Source organism: Eurosta solidaginis, chromosome 1 (assembly GCF_040869045.1).
Source record: "Eurosta solidaginis isolate ZX-2024a chromosome 1, ASM4086904v1, whole genome shotgun sequence".
Classification (NCBI taxonomy): Eukaryota; Metazoa; Arthropoda; class Insecta; order Diptera; family Tephritidae; genus Eurosta; species Eurosta solidaginis.
Genome location: NC_090319.1, coordinates 371,043,531 through 371,058,811, shown reverse-complemented (window position 1 = coordinate 371,058,811; position 15,281 = coordinate 371,043,531). Strand labels below are relative to the sequence as shown.

At 35.9% G+C, this 15,281-nt stretch overlaps 2 protein-coding genes across 9 annotated transcripts in view; both read left to right on the top strand.

The window, feature by feature from the left end:
- The window catches only part of LOC137238234 (E3 ubiquitin-protein ligase RNF181 homolog), a 122,740-nt gene that overhangs the window by 89,866 nt on the left and 17,593 nt on the right, over positions 1-15,281 (top strand). The window lies entirely within an intron of this gene.
- Positions 6,626-15,281, top strand: part of fray (frayed) — a 90,903-nt gene continuing 82,247 nt past the window's right edge. The window contains exon 1 of the mRNA XM_067768646.1: positions 6,626-9,149. Coding sequence (XP_067624747.1) covers positions 6,769-9,149 — 2,381 coding nt within the window. The 5' untranslated portion in view covers positions 6,626-6,768. The remainder of the gene's footprint in view (positions 9,150-15,281) is intronic.

The window sequence follows — 15,281 nt, the reverse complement described above, 5'->3', positions numbered from 1 at the left end:
AAATCATCAGTATGGAAAAATTTTGATTGAGCCAAGTCCGTCCGTTCGTCTGTCCGTTAACACGATAACTTGAGTAAATATTGAGATATCTTCACCAAATTTGGTACACGAGCTTATCTGGACCCAGAATAGATTGGTATTGAAAATGAGCGAAATCGGATGATAACCACGCCCGCTTTATATATATATAACATTTTGGAAAACACAAAAAACCTGATTATTTAGTAAATAATACACCTAGAATGTTGAAATGTGACATGTGGACTAATATTGAGACTCTTGATACAAATTTGAAAAAAAAATTTAAAATGTGCTTGCCACCGCCCACTTGTGATAAAATCAATTTTACAAATATTATTAATCATAAATCAAAAATCGCTAAACCTATCGTAACAAAATTCGGCAGAGAGGTGGCCTTTACTATAAGGTATGCTTGGAAGAAAAATTAACGAAATCGGTTACGGACCATGCCCACTTTTATATAAAAGATTTTTTAAAGGGTCGTGGACGAAAATAATAAGCTATATCGTAGCGAAAAAGAGCTTTGTATCAATAGAATTTTACTTTCTAAATTTAATTATAACATTAAATTGGAAAACACTAACATTTTTTAAAATGGGTGTGACACCGCCCCTTTTATAACTAAGCAATTTTCTATGTTTTGGGAGCCATAACTCGAAAAAAAATTAACGGACCGTAATAAAATTGGGTAGACAAAATTTCCCTATAGTAGAAAATATTACGAGAAAAAATGGACGGGATCGGTTAAACACCACGGCAACTTAGATATAAAACAAGTTTCACTTATCAAGTTTTATTGTAAGAGGAAATGGGGACAAATTTTTTTTTAACGGGTGCCACGTGTTATGTAGAAAAGTAATTTATCTGAAATGAAATGTACAATTGAAGCTCACGCTGAGTATATAATGTTCGGTTACACCCGAACTTAGAAACCCTTACTTGTTTTAATAAAAGTTTTGTCCAGCTCATATTTTATCTTGCAGCGCGTCAAAGGTACAAAATTTGCTTAATGGCCATACCTACGTTTAAGACCGAGATTTTGCTGTGAAAACTTTAATGCAGCCGACTTTCTGGGCTCAATCTCGAAAAGCTTGCACACAGATAGGCCTGGAAATATCTCAACTGGTTATATCGCAGCATTAAGCCTTTTATTATTGTCATTACAATTCTTAGTATATTGATATTTACTAGTCATATCACAATTTTCAAAAGTTAGCAGAGCCATCCGCCTCCTACATACCTGAAATTAGCAAATAGGTTACTAAAGGCCGCAGCACAATGAAATGTAACGTTTAACACAAGCTTATGCATTCCATCAACATCACCACAATCAACCAAGATGTTGCGTTTATATATATGAAGCAACTTCAGACTTGGCAATTGAAGTTTTTTCGCCGCCCATTCACATACAAAATTTCGCGAACTGCTGTTATAAAAAATCACCCTATATAACAAAAATACTTGCCAACATATTTTGTGCCTTATTCATTTGTTATAGTTATTGCAGTTTTTAATTGCGAAAAATGTTAGAAAAGTGACCAACGACAACAAAGTTGCTTGCAACATAATTTGGGAGTTGGCTACTTTTCCACGCCAGATGGCGCCAGTGTCGCTCAATCTGCCGTTCTCGGAAAAAATACGTGCAATCTACTCATAATGCATAAGATTGTGTAAAACGCATCTACATATATGAAAAACTGTTCATGTGACGGGGCTTTAATTCTGGATCGTTTTGTATGATTTCGGTATTGTTTTAAGGAAAATATTAAAATTATTATACTCAGTTGAGCAGAGCTCACAGAGTATATTAACTTTGATTGGATAACGGTTGGTTGTACAGGTATAAAGGAATCGAGATAGATATAGACTTCCATATATCAAAATCATCAGTATCGAAAAAAATTTGATTGAGCCATGTCCGTCCGTCCGTCCGTTAACACGATAACTTGATTACATTTTGAGGTATCTTGATGAAATTTGGTATGTAGGTTCCTGGGCACTCATCTCAGATCGCTATTTAAAATGAACGATATCGGACAATAACCACGTCCACTTTTTCGATATCGAAAATTTCGAAAAATCGAAAAAGTGCGATAATTCATTACCAAATATGGATTAAGCGATGAAACTTGGTAGGTGAGTTGAACTTATGACGCAGAATAGAAAACTAGTAAAATTTTGGACAATTTTTTAATGAAGGTAATTTAGAAGTTTTGCAAGCTGTAATTTGGCAGTCGTTGAAGATATTCTGATGAAATTTGGCAGGAACGTTACTCTTATTACTATATGTCTGCTTAATAAAAGTTAGCAAAATCGGAGTACGACCACGCCCACTTTTTAAAAAATTTTTTTTCTAAATTCAAATTTCAAAAGAAAAGTTAATATCTTTACAGTATATTAGTAAATTATGTCAACATTCAACTCCAGTAATGATATGGTGCAACAAAATACAAAAATAAAAGAAAATTTCAAAATGGGCGTGGCTCCGCCCTTTTTCATTTAATTTGTCTAGGATAATTTTAATGCCATAAGTCGAACAAAAATTTACCAATCCTTGTGAAATTTGGTAGAGGCTTAGATTCTAGGACGATAACTATTTTCTGTGAAAAAGGGCGAAATCGGTTGAAGCCACGCCCAGTTTTTATACACAGTCGACCATCTGTCCTTCCGCTCCGCCGTTAACACGATAACTTGAGCAAAAATCGATATATCTTTACTAAACTCAGTTCACGTACTTATCTGAACTCACTTTGTATTGGTGTAAAAAATGGCCGAAATCCGACTATGACCACGCCCACTTTTTCGATATCGAAAATTACGAAAAATGAAAAAAATGCCATAATTATATACCAAATACGAAAAAAGGGATGAAACATGGTAATTGTATTGGTCTATTGACGCAAAATATAACTTTAGAAAAAAACTTGGTAAAATGGGTGTGACACCTACCATATTAAGTAGAAGAAAATGAAAAAGTTTTGCAGGGCGAAATCAAAAGCCCTTGGAATCTTGGAAGGAATACTGTTCGTGGTATTACATATATAAATAAATTAGCGGTACCCGACAGACGATGTTCTGGATCTCCCTGGTCCACATTTTGATCGATATCGCGAAAACGCCTTCACATATACAACTAAGGGCCACTCCCTTTTAAAACCCTCATTAATACCTTTAATTTGATACCCATAGTACAAACACATTCTAGAGTCACCCCTGGTCCACCTTTATGGCGAAATATGGAAAAGGCGTCCACCTATAGAACTAAGCGCCACGCCTTTTTTAAATACTCATTAACACCTTTCATTTGATACCCATATCGTACAAACAAATTCTAGAGTCAACCCTGGTCCACGTTTATGGCGATATTTCGAAAAGGCGTCCACCTATAGAACTAATCCCCACTCCCTTTTAAAATACTCATTAACACCTTTCATTTGATACCCATATCGTACAAACAAATTCTAGAGTCACCCCTGGTCCACCTTTATGGCGATATTTCGAAAAGGCGTCCACCTATAGAACTAAGGCCCACGCCCTTTTAAAATACTCATTAACACCTTTCATTTGATACCCATATAGTACAAACAAATTCTAAAGTCAACCCTGGTCCACGTTTATGGCGATATTTCGAAAAGGCGTCCACCTATAGAACTAATCCCCACTCCCTTTTAAAATACTCATTAACACCTTTCATTTGATACCCATATAGTACAAACAAATTCTAGAGTCACCCCTGGTCCACTTTTATGGCGATATTTCGAAAAGGCGTCCACCTATAGACCATATTGTACAAACGCATTCTAAAGTCACCCCTGGTCCACTTTTATAACGATATTCCGAAAAGGCGTCCACCTATAGAACTAAGGCCCACTCCCTTTTAAAACACTTATTAACACCTTTCGTTTGATACCCATATTGTACAAACGCATTCTAGAGTCAACCCTGGTCCACTTTTATATCGATATTCCGAAAAGGCGTCCACCTATAGAACTAAGGCCCACGCCCTTTTAAAATACGCATTAACACCTTTCATTTGATACCCATATAGCACAAACAAATTCTAGAGTCACCCCTGGTCCACGTTTAGGGCGATATCTCGAAAAGGCGTCCACACATAGAACTAAGGCCCACTCCTTTTTAAAATACTCATTAACACCTTTCATTTGATACCCATATCGTACAAACAAATTCTAGAGTCACCCCTGGTCCACTTTTATGGCGATATTTCGAAAAGGCGTCCACCTATAGAACTAAGGCCCACGCCTTTTAAAATACTCATTAACACCTTTCATTTGATACCCATATCGTACAAACAAATTCTAGAGTCACCCCTGGTCCACTTTCATAACGATATTCCGAAAAGGCGTCCACCTATAGAACTAAGGTCCACTCCCTTTTAAAACACTTATTAACACCTTTCGTTTGATACCCATATCGTACAAACAAATTCTAGAGTCACCCCTGGTCCATCTTTATGGCGATATCTCGAAACGGCGTCCATCTATAGAACTTAGGCCCACGCCCTTTTAAAATACTCATTAATACCTTTCATTTGATACCCATATCGTACAAAATACATTCTAGAGTCACCCCTGGTCCACCTTTATGGCGATATCTCGAAAAGGCGTCCACCTATAGAACTTAAGCCCACTCCCTTTTAAAATTATCATTAACACATTTCATTTGATACCCATATCGTACAAACAAATTCTAGAGTCAGGCCTGGTCCACCTTTATGGCGATATCCCTAAATGGCGTCCATCTATAGAACTATGGCCCACTTCCTCTTAAAATACTCTTTAATACCTTCCTTTTGATACACATGTCATACAAACACATTCCAGGGTTACCCTAGGTTCTTTTTACAACATGGTGATTTTCCCTTACTTTGTCTCCACATCTCTCAACTGAGTATGTAATGTTCGGTTACACCCGAACTTAGCCTTCCTTACTTGTTTCGGGATAATTTTGGTACGGCATCTCTGAATTTTTCAGAACTATTTTGTGACTATTTTCGAAACCTTTTCGGAATGATTTCGGCATTGATCCAATTTTATTTTAAGAACTAGATCCTCATCGTATATGAGATTAATTCGGATTGTTTTTAAAAATATTTTGAAAATATGATATTGTTTTCAGGATAATTCCAATATTATTTTTAGGACTAGTTCTTGATCGTATTTGAGATCAATTCGAATTGTTTCTAAAAACATTTCGGAAACTTGTCGGGATCATTTAGGAAAAGGTTTCGAGATTGTTTTCGTTATCATCCCACATTAATTCAGGATTGTTTTCTGAATCATTCAGGAATGTGTCGGAACCCGTCAAAGTATTGTTTGAGGACGCATATTGCTTTTTGGCACTGTTTTGAGCTTGTATACGGTAAAATTACGAAATAGTTCGGGATTATTTTGGAACTATTCCTCCTTGTTATCGGTAAAATTTCATTGCCATTTTGGTTTGTCGTGATTTTGGGGCCATCCCCCGAAAAATTTGCAAACTTCATCAAAACGATTTCGGCAATAATCCGAGATTATTTTCGGGACTATTTCATAACCGTGTTTGAGTTCATTTCGGAACTAATTTCGAATTTTGTTCGACATTATTTCTGGATTGATTTCAAAATGGATTCCGGAATATTTCGCAAACGTTTTGGGATTGTCTTTGGGATCATATCGCATTATTTCAGGATGGTTTTCTATCATTTAGGGGGAAGGTGCCGTAATCCTTTAAAGGTTTGTTTTCAAGGAAATACATATTTCGTGATTGTTTTAGGGTCAATTTCAGTAACGTGTCTTGATTGTCTTGCGTATCATTCCGGGACAGTTTCGGTGTTTTTTGGGGCTATTTCCGCATTGTCATCGGCAAAATTTTGTGACCGTTTTACCTTTTCGTAATTTCGGAGCCAATTATTTTTTTTTTAAATCCATTATATACTAAGGATGTGTCATTAATGGGCTTAACTCATTAACTATAATTATAATTTCCATTAATGATTCGCTACAAAACAAACTCAAAATTGTCAAATCCACAACAAAATCAGTCGCATACCGGGCATCCCTTTTATTTATCATTGATTTTACATATTTTAATTAATACTAGTTTAAGTACTGAAGTACATAAAAAATGTAAAATCATACGATTTGTAGTTTAGAAGTAGTTAGTGCCGAACATTTTAGTGAAATAAAAATCGCAGTCAAACAAACCATCAGTAGTTGACTTATTCAATTACATACATTAAGACTTATAAATAAAAATCTTAAATCAATATGCATAGACCAATAGCGGCATCTTTTTTCTCTTCCATTCTACTCTCTTCCAGGAGTGGCATTCTTCGATAAACAAGAGGGCGTATTAACATTCTGTCTGACATCGAGGGGCACAGTTTCAGCAACAAATACAACATTTTTACCAAGTGCTACAGCTACTGAACCAGAGATAAGCGCCAATACACCAGGATACTATCGAACACGTGACGAAGATTGCGATTTAATTAATAACAACAACTACATCTACACGATCAGTACTGGAAAAGCAGGAGCTGTAGTATTACAGCAGCCCAGAACCAGTACACTTAACACAGAAGTAAACGGCAAACCGTTAACTAACGGTGAAGGGATAAAAGGGAGTTCCCAACAGCGTAAGAAAGTTAAAACAACAGAAGAAGAGGAGAGGTTAAAGCATCACACAGAACCGACTATCTCTCCGAACTCCACAACACCCAACAGTCAAATTAACACGTTAAACATGGCATCCAGCGCTAATTTGAATAGTACAAGTGCGGCTCCACCACATCCGACTACCGAAAAACAGCCATGGCCTAATTCAAAGGACGATTACGAATTGCGTGATGTAATTGGTGTGGGCGCTACAGCAGTCGTACATGCCGCACTCTGCCTGCCACGTAATGAAAAATGCGCTATAAAGCGCATCAATTTAGAAAAATGGAATACCTCCATGGATGAGCTGCTCAAAGAAATACAAGCGATGTCATCCTGTAATCACGAAAATGTCGTCACATACTACACATCCTTTGTGGTGCGTGAAGAACTGTGGCTGGTATTGCGTCTACTCGAAGGCGGCTCATTGCTCGATATTATTAAACATAAAATGCGTACAGCGAATTGTAAACATGGCGTCTTTGATGAGGCCACAATTGCTACAGTCTTGAAAGAAGTACTCAAAGGTTTGGAATATTTCCATTCGAATGGCCAAATACATCGTGACATAAAAGCGGGTAATATTTTGATAGGCGACGATGGCACTATACAAATTGCAGATTTTGGTGTTAGCGCTTGGTTGGCTACCGGACGTGATTTGTCACGCCAAAAAGTGCGCCATACATTTGTTGGTACACCATGTTGGATGGCACCCGAAGTCATGGAACAAGATCATGGTTATGATTTTAAAGCGGATATATGGTCGTTTGGAATCACCGCTATTGAAATGGCAACTGGTACAGCACCCTACCATAAATATCCACCCATGAAAGTGTTAATGTTGACGCTGCAAAATGATCCGCCTACACTGGATACAGGCGCCGATGAAAAAGATCAATATAAGGCATATGGGAAGACATTCCGTAAAATGATTGTTGAATGTTTGCAAAAGGAGCCTTCAAAACGACCGACCGCCAGTGAATTGCTGAAACATGCCTTCTTCAAGAAGGCCAAAGATCGCAAATATTTGACACAAACATTGCTCGCTACTGGTCCATCAATGGAGACGCGCGTACATAAGGCAGCAAAACGGCAACCAGGCGCCTCTGGACGTCTACATCGCACCGTTACCGGAGAATGGGTGTGGTCAAGTGAAGAGGAGGATAATGGTGGCAAACATAATCAATCTTCAGATTCTGAAACAGATGATCGGCCCATTAATCGACTGGAGCATGCTGATTCATCCGACAGTGATCATGATTCAGAGACGACACCCACAGCTACGGATCCAACACCTGTGACACAACAACAGCCAAGTACAGGCGCCATTCCAAAAACACATACTGCAGCTATAAATATACCCACGACGCCAGGAACACCGGCAGGTGCGGCTTCTATGCAAACAGCTGGCTTAGCAACTACTCAATCAGCTGGCGCAGCTGCTGCTCAACCAGCTTTTGCAGCAGCTGCACAGCTAACTGGAGCAACAGCTGCTCAACCAGGTGGTATGGCATACATGCAACAGGCAGGCGCATCAGCTTATTCTCAACCCACAGGTCCATCTTATGTGCAACACGCAGGTGCAACTTATGCACAACCCGCAGGTGCAGCTTATGCACAACCCGTAGGTGCAGCTTATGCGCAAGCAGCAGGTGCAACTTATGTGCAACCCGCAGGTGCAAATTATGCGCCGCCCTCAAGCGCACCTTATGCGCAACCGGCAGGAGCCGCTTATGCTCAACAACCCGGCGCAACTTACGCACAGCCAGGCGGTGCAGCTTATGTTCAACAACCCGGCGCTGGATACGTACAACCTGGCGGTGCAACTTATGTGCCGCAAGCCGGTGCAGCTTATGTGCAACCAGGTGCAACTTATATGCCACAAACTGGAGCTGGTTACGTTCAACCAGCTGCAGCTTTAGCTGCTCAACTAGCAGCTGCAGGTTATATGCAACAAGCCGGAGCTTACGCGCAACCAGCAGGTGCAACTTATGTTCAACCCCCACCAGGAGCTTACGCGCAACCAGCTGGAGCATCTTATGTGCAACCACCGCCTGGAGCTTACGCTCAACCAGGAGCACCATACATGCAACCAATCGATGCAGCTATAGCACCACTCGTAGCTGGTGTCGCACAAATGCCAACACCGTCTACGGTGAGCGAAAGTGGTGAAGTACCACCTGTAAATCTAGTGCTGCGTATGCGCAATCAACGACGTGAACTACACGATATACGTTTTGAATTTGCTGTAGGCAAAGACTCAGCTGAAGGCATTGCCATGGAATTGGTCGACGCCGGACTCGTCGACGCGTTAGATACGCAACCAATGGCTGTGCATTTACAACAATTAATCGAAAAACGCTCTACACTGAAAACGATTACGTTCCAATTGAATTCTGGCGTGCAACCAGGTGAAGTGCTCGATGATCGTTCGCTAGTGGGATATGCGCAAATATCGATAACAGACTAGGACGATGAGAAAGGAGAGCGTGGGGAGGCGAGAAATGAGCAGCAGCAACAGCGATTTGAAGACGAGCGCGCAGTAAGTACACCAAAGTAATTAATGTGCGCACACACCGGTGACGTTCGTGATCTTTGGCTTCAGTTGGGGCTTCTTTACATTTTTTTTTTTTATTTTGTAATCTACATACAAACTGAAGTTTTTAAAATTACGTATTATTAAATAAAAATTTAAAAGAAAATTAAACTGACACTGAAATGGAGCCAGCGCTAAGCGTGTGTAAAGCGGAGTAGGTTTAAATCTAACTAAATAAAATTAATTTAATAATCAAATAAACTACCTTTGGGCATGAACATTTTTTTAGTATTTAGTTTAAGCGCTTTATCTGTAATAGAAAGTAGTGAACACACTCACACTTACATTTGTAAGCAATGAAAAAACAAAAAAAAAAAAACAAAATACTGAAAGTACTTACGATTACATATTTACGATTTTGTAATAAATAATTTATTGTATTTGTTTTTATTAGTTAAAAAAATAAGCGCCGTTCTTATGCAGCCAATATGCTGGCCAAACATACAACTATATTTAGAACGTAGCATATAAAAGGTATACATACATACATACATACGCCCACCAACGTGTAAAAAAAAAAACAAAAACCTCTAAAAAATTCGCACATTTTCGTCTTTTTATTTCTGTTAGTTTGAAAATCCATTTTTTAGAATTTAATAAAGAGAACTATGAAAACCAATTTCGAAAATTTTCGAACATTGGAAAACTTTTTAAATACTGATTTGCGTTAAGGAAAACTACGTAAACGAATCTAAAAAACGTTTTCGAAAAAATCGAACTCGAATTTCCTAAAAATTAGTTTTGGTCTAACAACGTACAAGTTTGAGGTCTGTCATAAATCGCATTGATCTTTGACAATTTTTTCTCGGAATTTTGAGACTTTAACTCGAACGATGTTAGGTTAAAATGATCTATTAGCCTGTTTTGTTGTTTGCCTTAGTTTAAATAAAATCAAAACGTTCTTGAACAAATCGAATTCGAAGTTTTTAAAAGTTGTCTGAAAGTTTCCAAGTTTATCAACGAAAACCATATAAACTTGTTTCGAAAACTTGATGTACATAATTTTCCTTAAAAATTTGAAAATGTTCATAAAAAATGTTTTCAAAATTGAATGAACATTTTTTAGTATTTATTCCCGGAATTTTGAGACTCGAACTTGGTTAGATTAAAATATTCTATTAGCCTGTTTTGTTGTTTGCCTTAGTTTAAATAAAATCAAAACGTTCTTGAACAAATCGAATTCGAAGTTTTTAAAAGTTGTCTGAAAGTTTCCAAGCTTATCAACGAAAACCATATAAACTAATTTCGAAAACTTGATGTACATAATTTTCGTTAAAAATTTGAAAATGTTCATAAAAAATGTTTTCAAAATTGAATGAATATTTTTTAGTATTTATTCCCGGAATTTTGAGACTTTAAATCGAACTTTGTTAGATTAAAATAAATTATTAGCCTCTTTTTGGTGTTTGCCTTAATTTAAAGAAAATCAAACGTTCTTGAACAAATCGAATTCGAAGTTTTTAAAAGTTGTCTGAAAGTTTCCAAGCTTATCAACGAAAACCATATAAACTAATTTCAAAACTTGGTGTACATAATTTTCGTTAAAAATTTTAAAATGTTCATAAAAAATGTTTTCAAAATTGAATGAATATTTTTTAGTATTTATTCCCGGAATTTTGAGACTTTAACTCGAACTTTGTTAAATTAAAATAAATTATTAGCCTCTTTTTGGTGTTTGCCTTAATTTAAAGAAAATCAAACGTTCTTGAACAAATCGAATTCGAAGTTTTTAAAAGTTGTCTGAAAGTTTCCAAGCTTATCAACGAAAACCATATAAACTAATTTCGAAAACTTGATGTACATAATTTTCCTTAAAAATTTGAAAATGTTCATGAAAAATGTTTTCAAAAATGAATGAATATTTTTTAGTATTTATTCCCGGAATTTTGAGACTTTAACTCGAACTTTGTTAGATTAAAATAAATTATTATCCTCTTTTTGGTATTTGCCTTAATTTAAAGAAAATCAAACGTTCTTGAACAAATCGAATTCGAAGTTTTTAAAAGTTGTATGAAAGTTTCCAAGCTTATCAACGAAAACCATATAAACTAATTTCAAAACTTGGTGTACATAATTTTCGTTAAAAATTTGAAAATGTTCATAAAAAATATTTTCAAAATTGAATGAATATTTTTTAGTATTTATTCCCGGAATTGTGAGACTTTAACTCGAACTTTGTTAGATTAAAATAAATTATTAGCCTCTTTTTGGTGTTTGCCTTAATTTAACGAAAATCAAACGTTCTTGAACAAATCGAATTCGAAGTTTTTAAAAGTTGTCTGAAAGTTTCCAAGCTTATCAACGAAAACCATATAAACTAATTTCGAAAACTTGATGTACATAATTTTCCTTAAAAATTTGAAAATGTTCATGAAAAATGTTTTCAAAAATGAATGAATATTTTTTAGTATTTATTCCCGGAATTGTGAGACTTTAACTCGAACTTGGTTAGATTAAAATAAATTATTAGCCTCTTTTTGGTGTTTGCCTTAATTTAAAGAAAATCAAATGTTCTTGAACAAATCGAATTCTGAGTTTTTAAAAGTTGTCTGAAAGTTTCCAAGCTTATCAACGAAAACCATATAAACTAATTTCGAAAACTTGATGTACATAATTTTCGTTAAAAATTTGAAAATGTTCATGAAAAATGTTTTTAAAATTGAATGAACATTTTTTAGTATTTATTCCCGGAATTTTGAGACTTGAACTCGAACTTTGTTAGATTAAAATAAATTATTATCCTCTTTTTGGTATTTGCCTTAATTTAAAGAAAATCAAATTTTCTTGAACAAATCGAATTCGAAGTTTTTAAAAGTTGTCTGAAAGTTTCCAAGCTTATCAACGAAAACCATATAAACTAATTTCAAAACTTGGTGTACATAATTTTCGTTAAAAATTTGAAAATGCTCATAAAAAATGTTTTCAAAATTGCTTAAGTTTTGAAGCTAGTTTACATAAACTTACATTAAATTCCTAATTTTTTTTAAGAACGAAATTAAAAAACGAAGCGAATAACTCATACCATTTGCCAAATCTGTTTTGCGGTTTTTTTCCTAACATGCAAGTGTGTATATAGTTTTAATTTAGATTAGATAGTTTAGCTCTACAAATTTTATTAGTAACACGTGCTTACTTGTGTATATGTATGTATGAAACAAAAAAAATTTAAATATAAAAACAAGCTAAATTAATTTAAAACGCTTTTAATTTTTATAATTTTATTTTCTTAGTTCTGAAACAGCACAGCTGAGATAACGCAAAATAATTGCATTCATAAATGTATTACATTAAAAAACAAGAAAAAGAAATTTAAAATATTGTATAAACTACTGTTAGTTTGTATATGCATACATACATGAACTGTACTTGTAATTTAAATATCATATATCCATTATTATTTAGTTACATAGCTATAAAAAAAACTACCTATGTATTCAAATGCAAGCAAATTGCATACTTTTCTTTGAAAAAAAAAAAACTAAAATAAAACGAGAAAATATTTTAAAAATGTTTGCTCAGCAGCAACTTAGAAATGTTATTTTTTGTCGATTCTTAATAATTACTTCGCTGTAGCTGGGGAGGGTTTGTTTCAGGTGGCGCCTAATAGTAGACTACTTTAAAAAACAACCGAACCCTGCATTAAAATTTGTAGAACAAAAACAAATTTTGTATGAATATAAATTAAACGGTAGTCGCCCTCATTGCTTATAAATGTATGAAAACATTTATTTAAAACAGTTTTTAATTTACTTAATAATTTGGGAACAATTTTAACAACGGGACATCAGGACGGACAGCTCCTCATGGAACTTGGGGGTGGGGAGGGAGGAATGGCCTGAAGGTTTAATGTGGCCATATAAATCGTTCCCGAGATGGTCGGACCAGCACCTTAATGGTGCTGTTACCGGAGCGTATCGGATCTGTATCCGACAAAGGACCATCACATCGATAACACTCCCCAAAGCCTTCCGGGAGTAACCTAATCGCTACAACAACAACAACAGGACGGACAAGATAACAGCAGAACAGCTTCATTCATTCATTCAGAATCATGAAGTCAAGGCCTGCAAGGTTTTTTTGTTTCGGATCAGGAAGTCATTTCCGACGTATTTCTGCGTGCTGAGTCCGAATACGTTCTCAGATTTGGTCCAGTACGTCAGGTTTTTGAGATATCCTAACCGAAATGTGCGTAAAACGCTGTTTTAGCACTTTTTGAGTTTATATTTTAATAATAGGAAATTTTTTTGTGCAAATCTGCTTACAGTTTCTTGGAGAACAAGTCTTTCCCCACAAAATCCATTATCTAACGTCACGATTTGATTTTTTTAGTAGGACTTATATCAATAACAAATACTTGACCCAAAGTGCTAGCGGCCACCTCATGATATGTGACTTCGACAACAGACCCCAACTTGAATTGACCATATCTCGGGAAAAAAATCGAATCGAGGCGTTCGAAAATTGTTTTTGTGGGGAATAGAGATATACGCCGCCGATTAGGGTAGTTTTTCGCACGCCGCCGCCGAATGTTAAAAATATCGGCGCGGCGGCGGCGGCGTCCGGCGCGGTACTATATTTTCTACTCGTTTAAGACTGTTTAGGCCATTTATTGTTCAAGTCGAAAATTGGTCGGATATGGTCGAAAGTGGTATTAACGGATGCGCATCACTGTCAGTTATAATAAACTATTGCGAAATTTAACTCTTTCTAACTGTTCGAAAGTTATTTAAAAAACAGGCGTTTTAGATGTCGGCTTAACACGGACTTTGCATCACCCAATTCACCAGGTTATTAAAACAAAACACTAAAATAAACGTTATATAATAAATTTATATAATCACTTTGGATATTTTTTCCAAAAAATAATGAACAATGAATTCAAATAAAATTACCCAAGGCGTTTCAAATTGTTTTCAAGTTGTTAAAAAAAGCAAAAAAAATGCCAAATTTTTTTTTAAATTTTATATTGCGATTGGTTGAAAGAATAAGCGAAATCAGTGATGCAAAATCCTTTAGTAGGTTCTAGAGGCATAAACATTCCTTTGAAATGTTTTTTACCTCATACTTAAGTTGAGAATATATGGACGTATGAGAAGGGTTTGAAAAATCACTCGGGCTTACATTCAAACATCTGTTGTTTATTTAAGAAACTATACAATAGCGTCTGAAATGTTAATTCTAATTTTAACACTTCGTCCTTCAACACCCAAGTCTCCCGGCTTGAGATAAAGTTGGAGGCCCTATTCAAAACTATTCCCTTGGAGTTAGTCACATTGATTATAGCCTATCAACCAAGTTTAAATATCACCTACACGTTACGACTTCTTTTACAAATGTGAATACGTAGGCACATATATGTATTTACCAGGTGAGGCTTTGTCCTTCGCAAGAACACTTAAATTGGTGAAGCAAAAGCTTTCCCAAGACAGTCGTAAAAATGACCTAATAAAGTGGACAGTCGAACTAGTCTGAAAACTGAAGCTACGCGGTCATCAATAATGAGCTCTTATATCATTGGGCCGGAAAACAGCAGTAAACATCTTTCAACTTAAAATCGGTCGACTTGCATTCTAAAATATTGTTACGAATATTAGCAACACTAAGGGATACTGCCATCTCTAAGCCGATGCTAAGCAGCGCCTTGTATGCACATCCATAAATCAATCATTTGCCATCATCCGGTGGCAAAATCCTGAGCCAGATAAATAATTTTGCATGTAAATGCAACAACAACGATTTGAGCCAGATAAATCCAGATAGAAGTCTGTTCAATTTGTGAGCCAGATAATTTGTTAATTACTTCTTTTTAGTTTGGCAACGCTGACTTTAATACACCTACTTTTTCAAAAATAGATGTCGCTGCTTAGCCTTTTGCCGTATGAGTTAAATGAAAAACAGCGGCGGCATCTGCCTATCACATTTCACGTGTGCGAAAATTTCACATCTGCTTTTCAAGTCTCTCAATGATCCAGAGCATTCCCGTGAGAATTGAGCTTGAGCCGGAG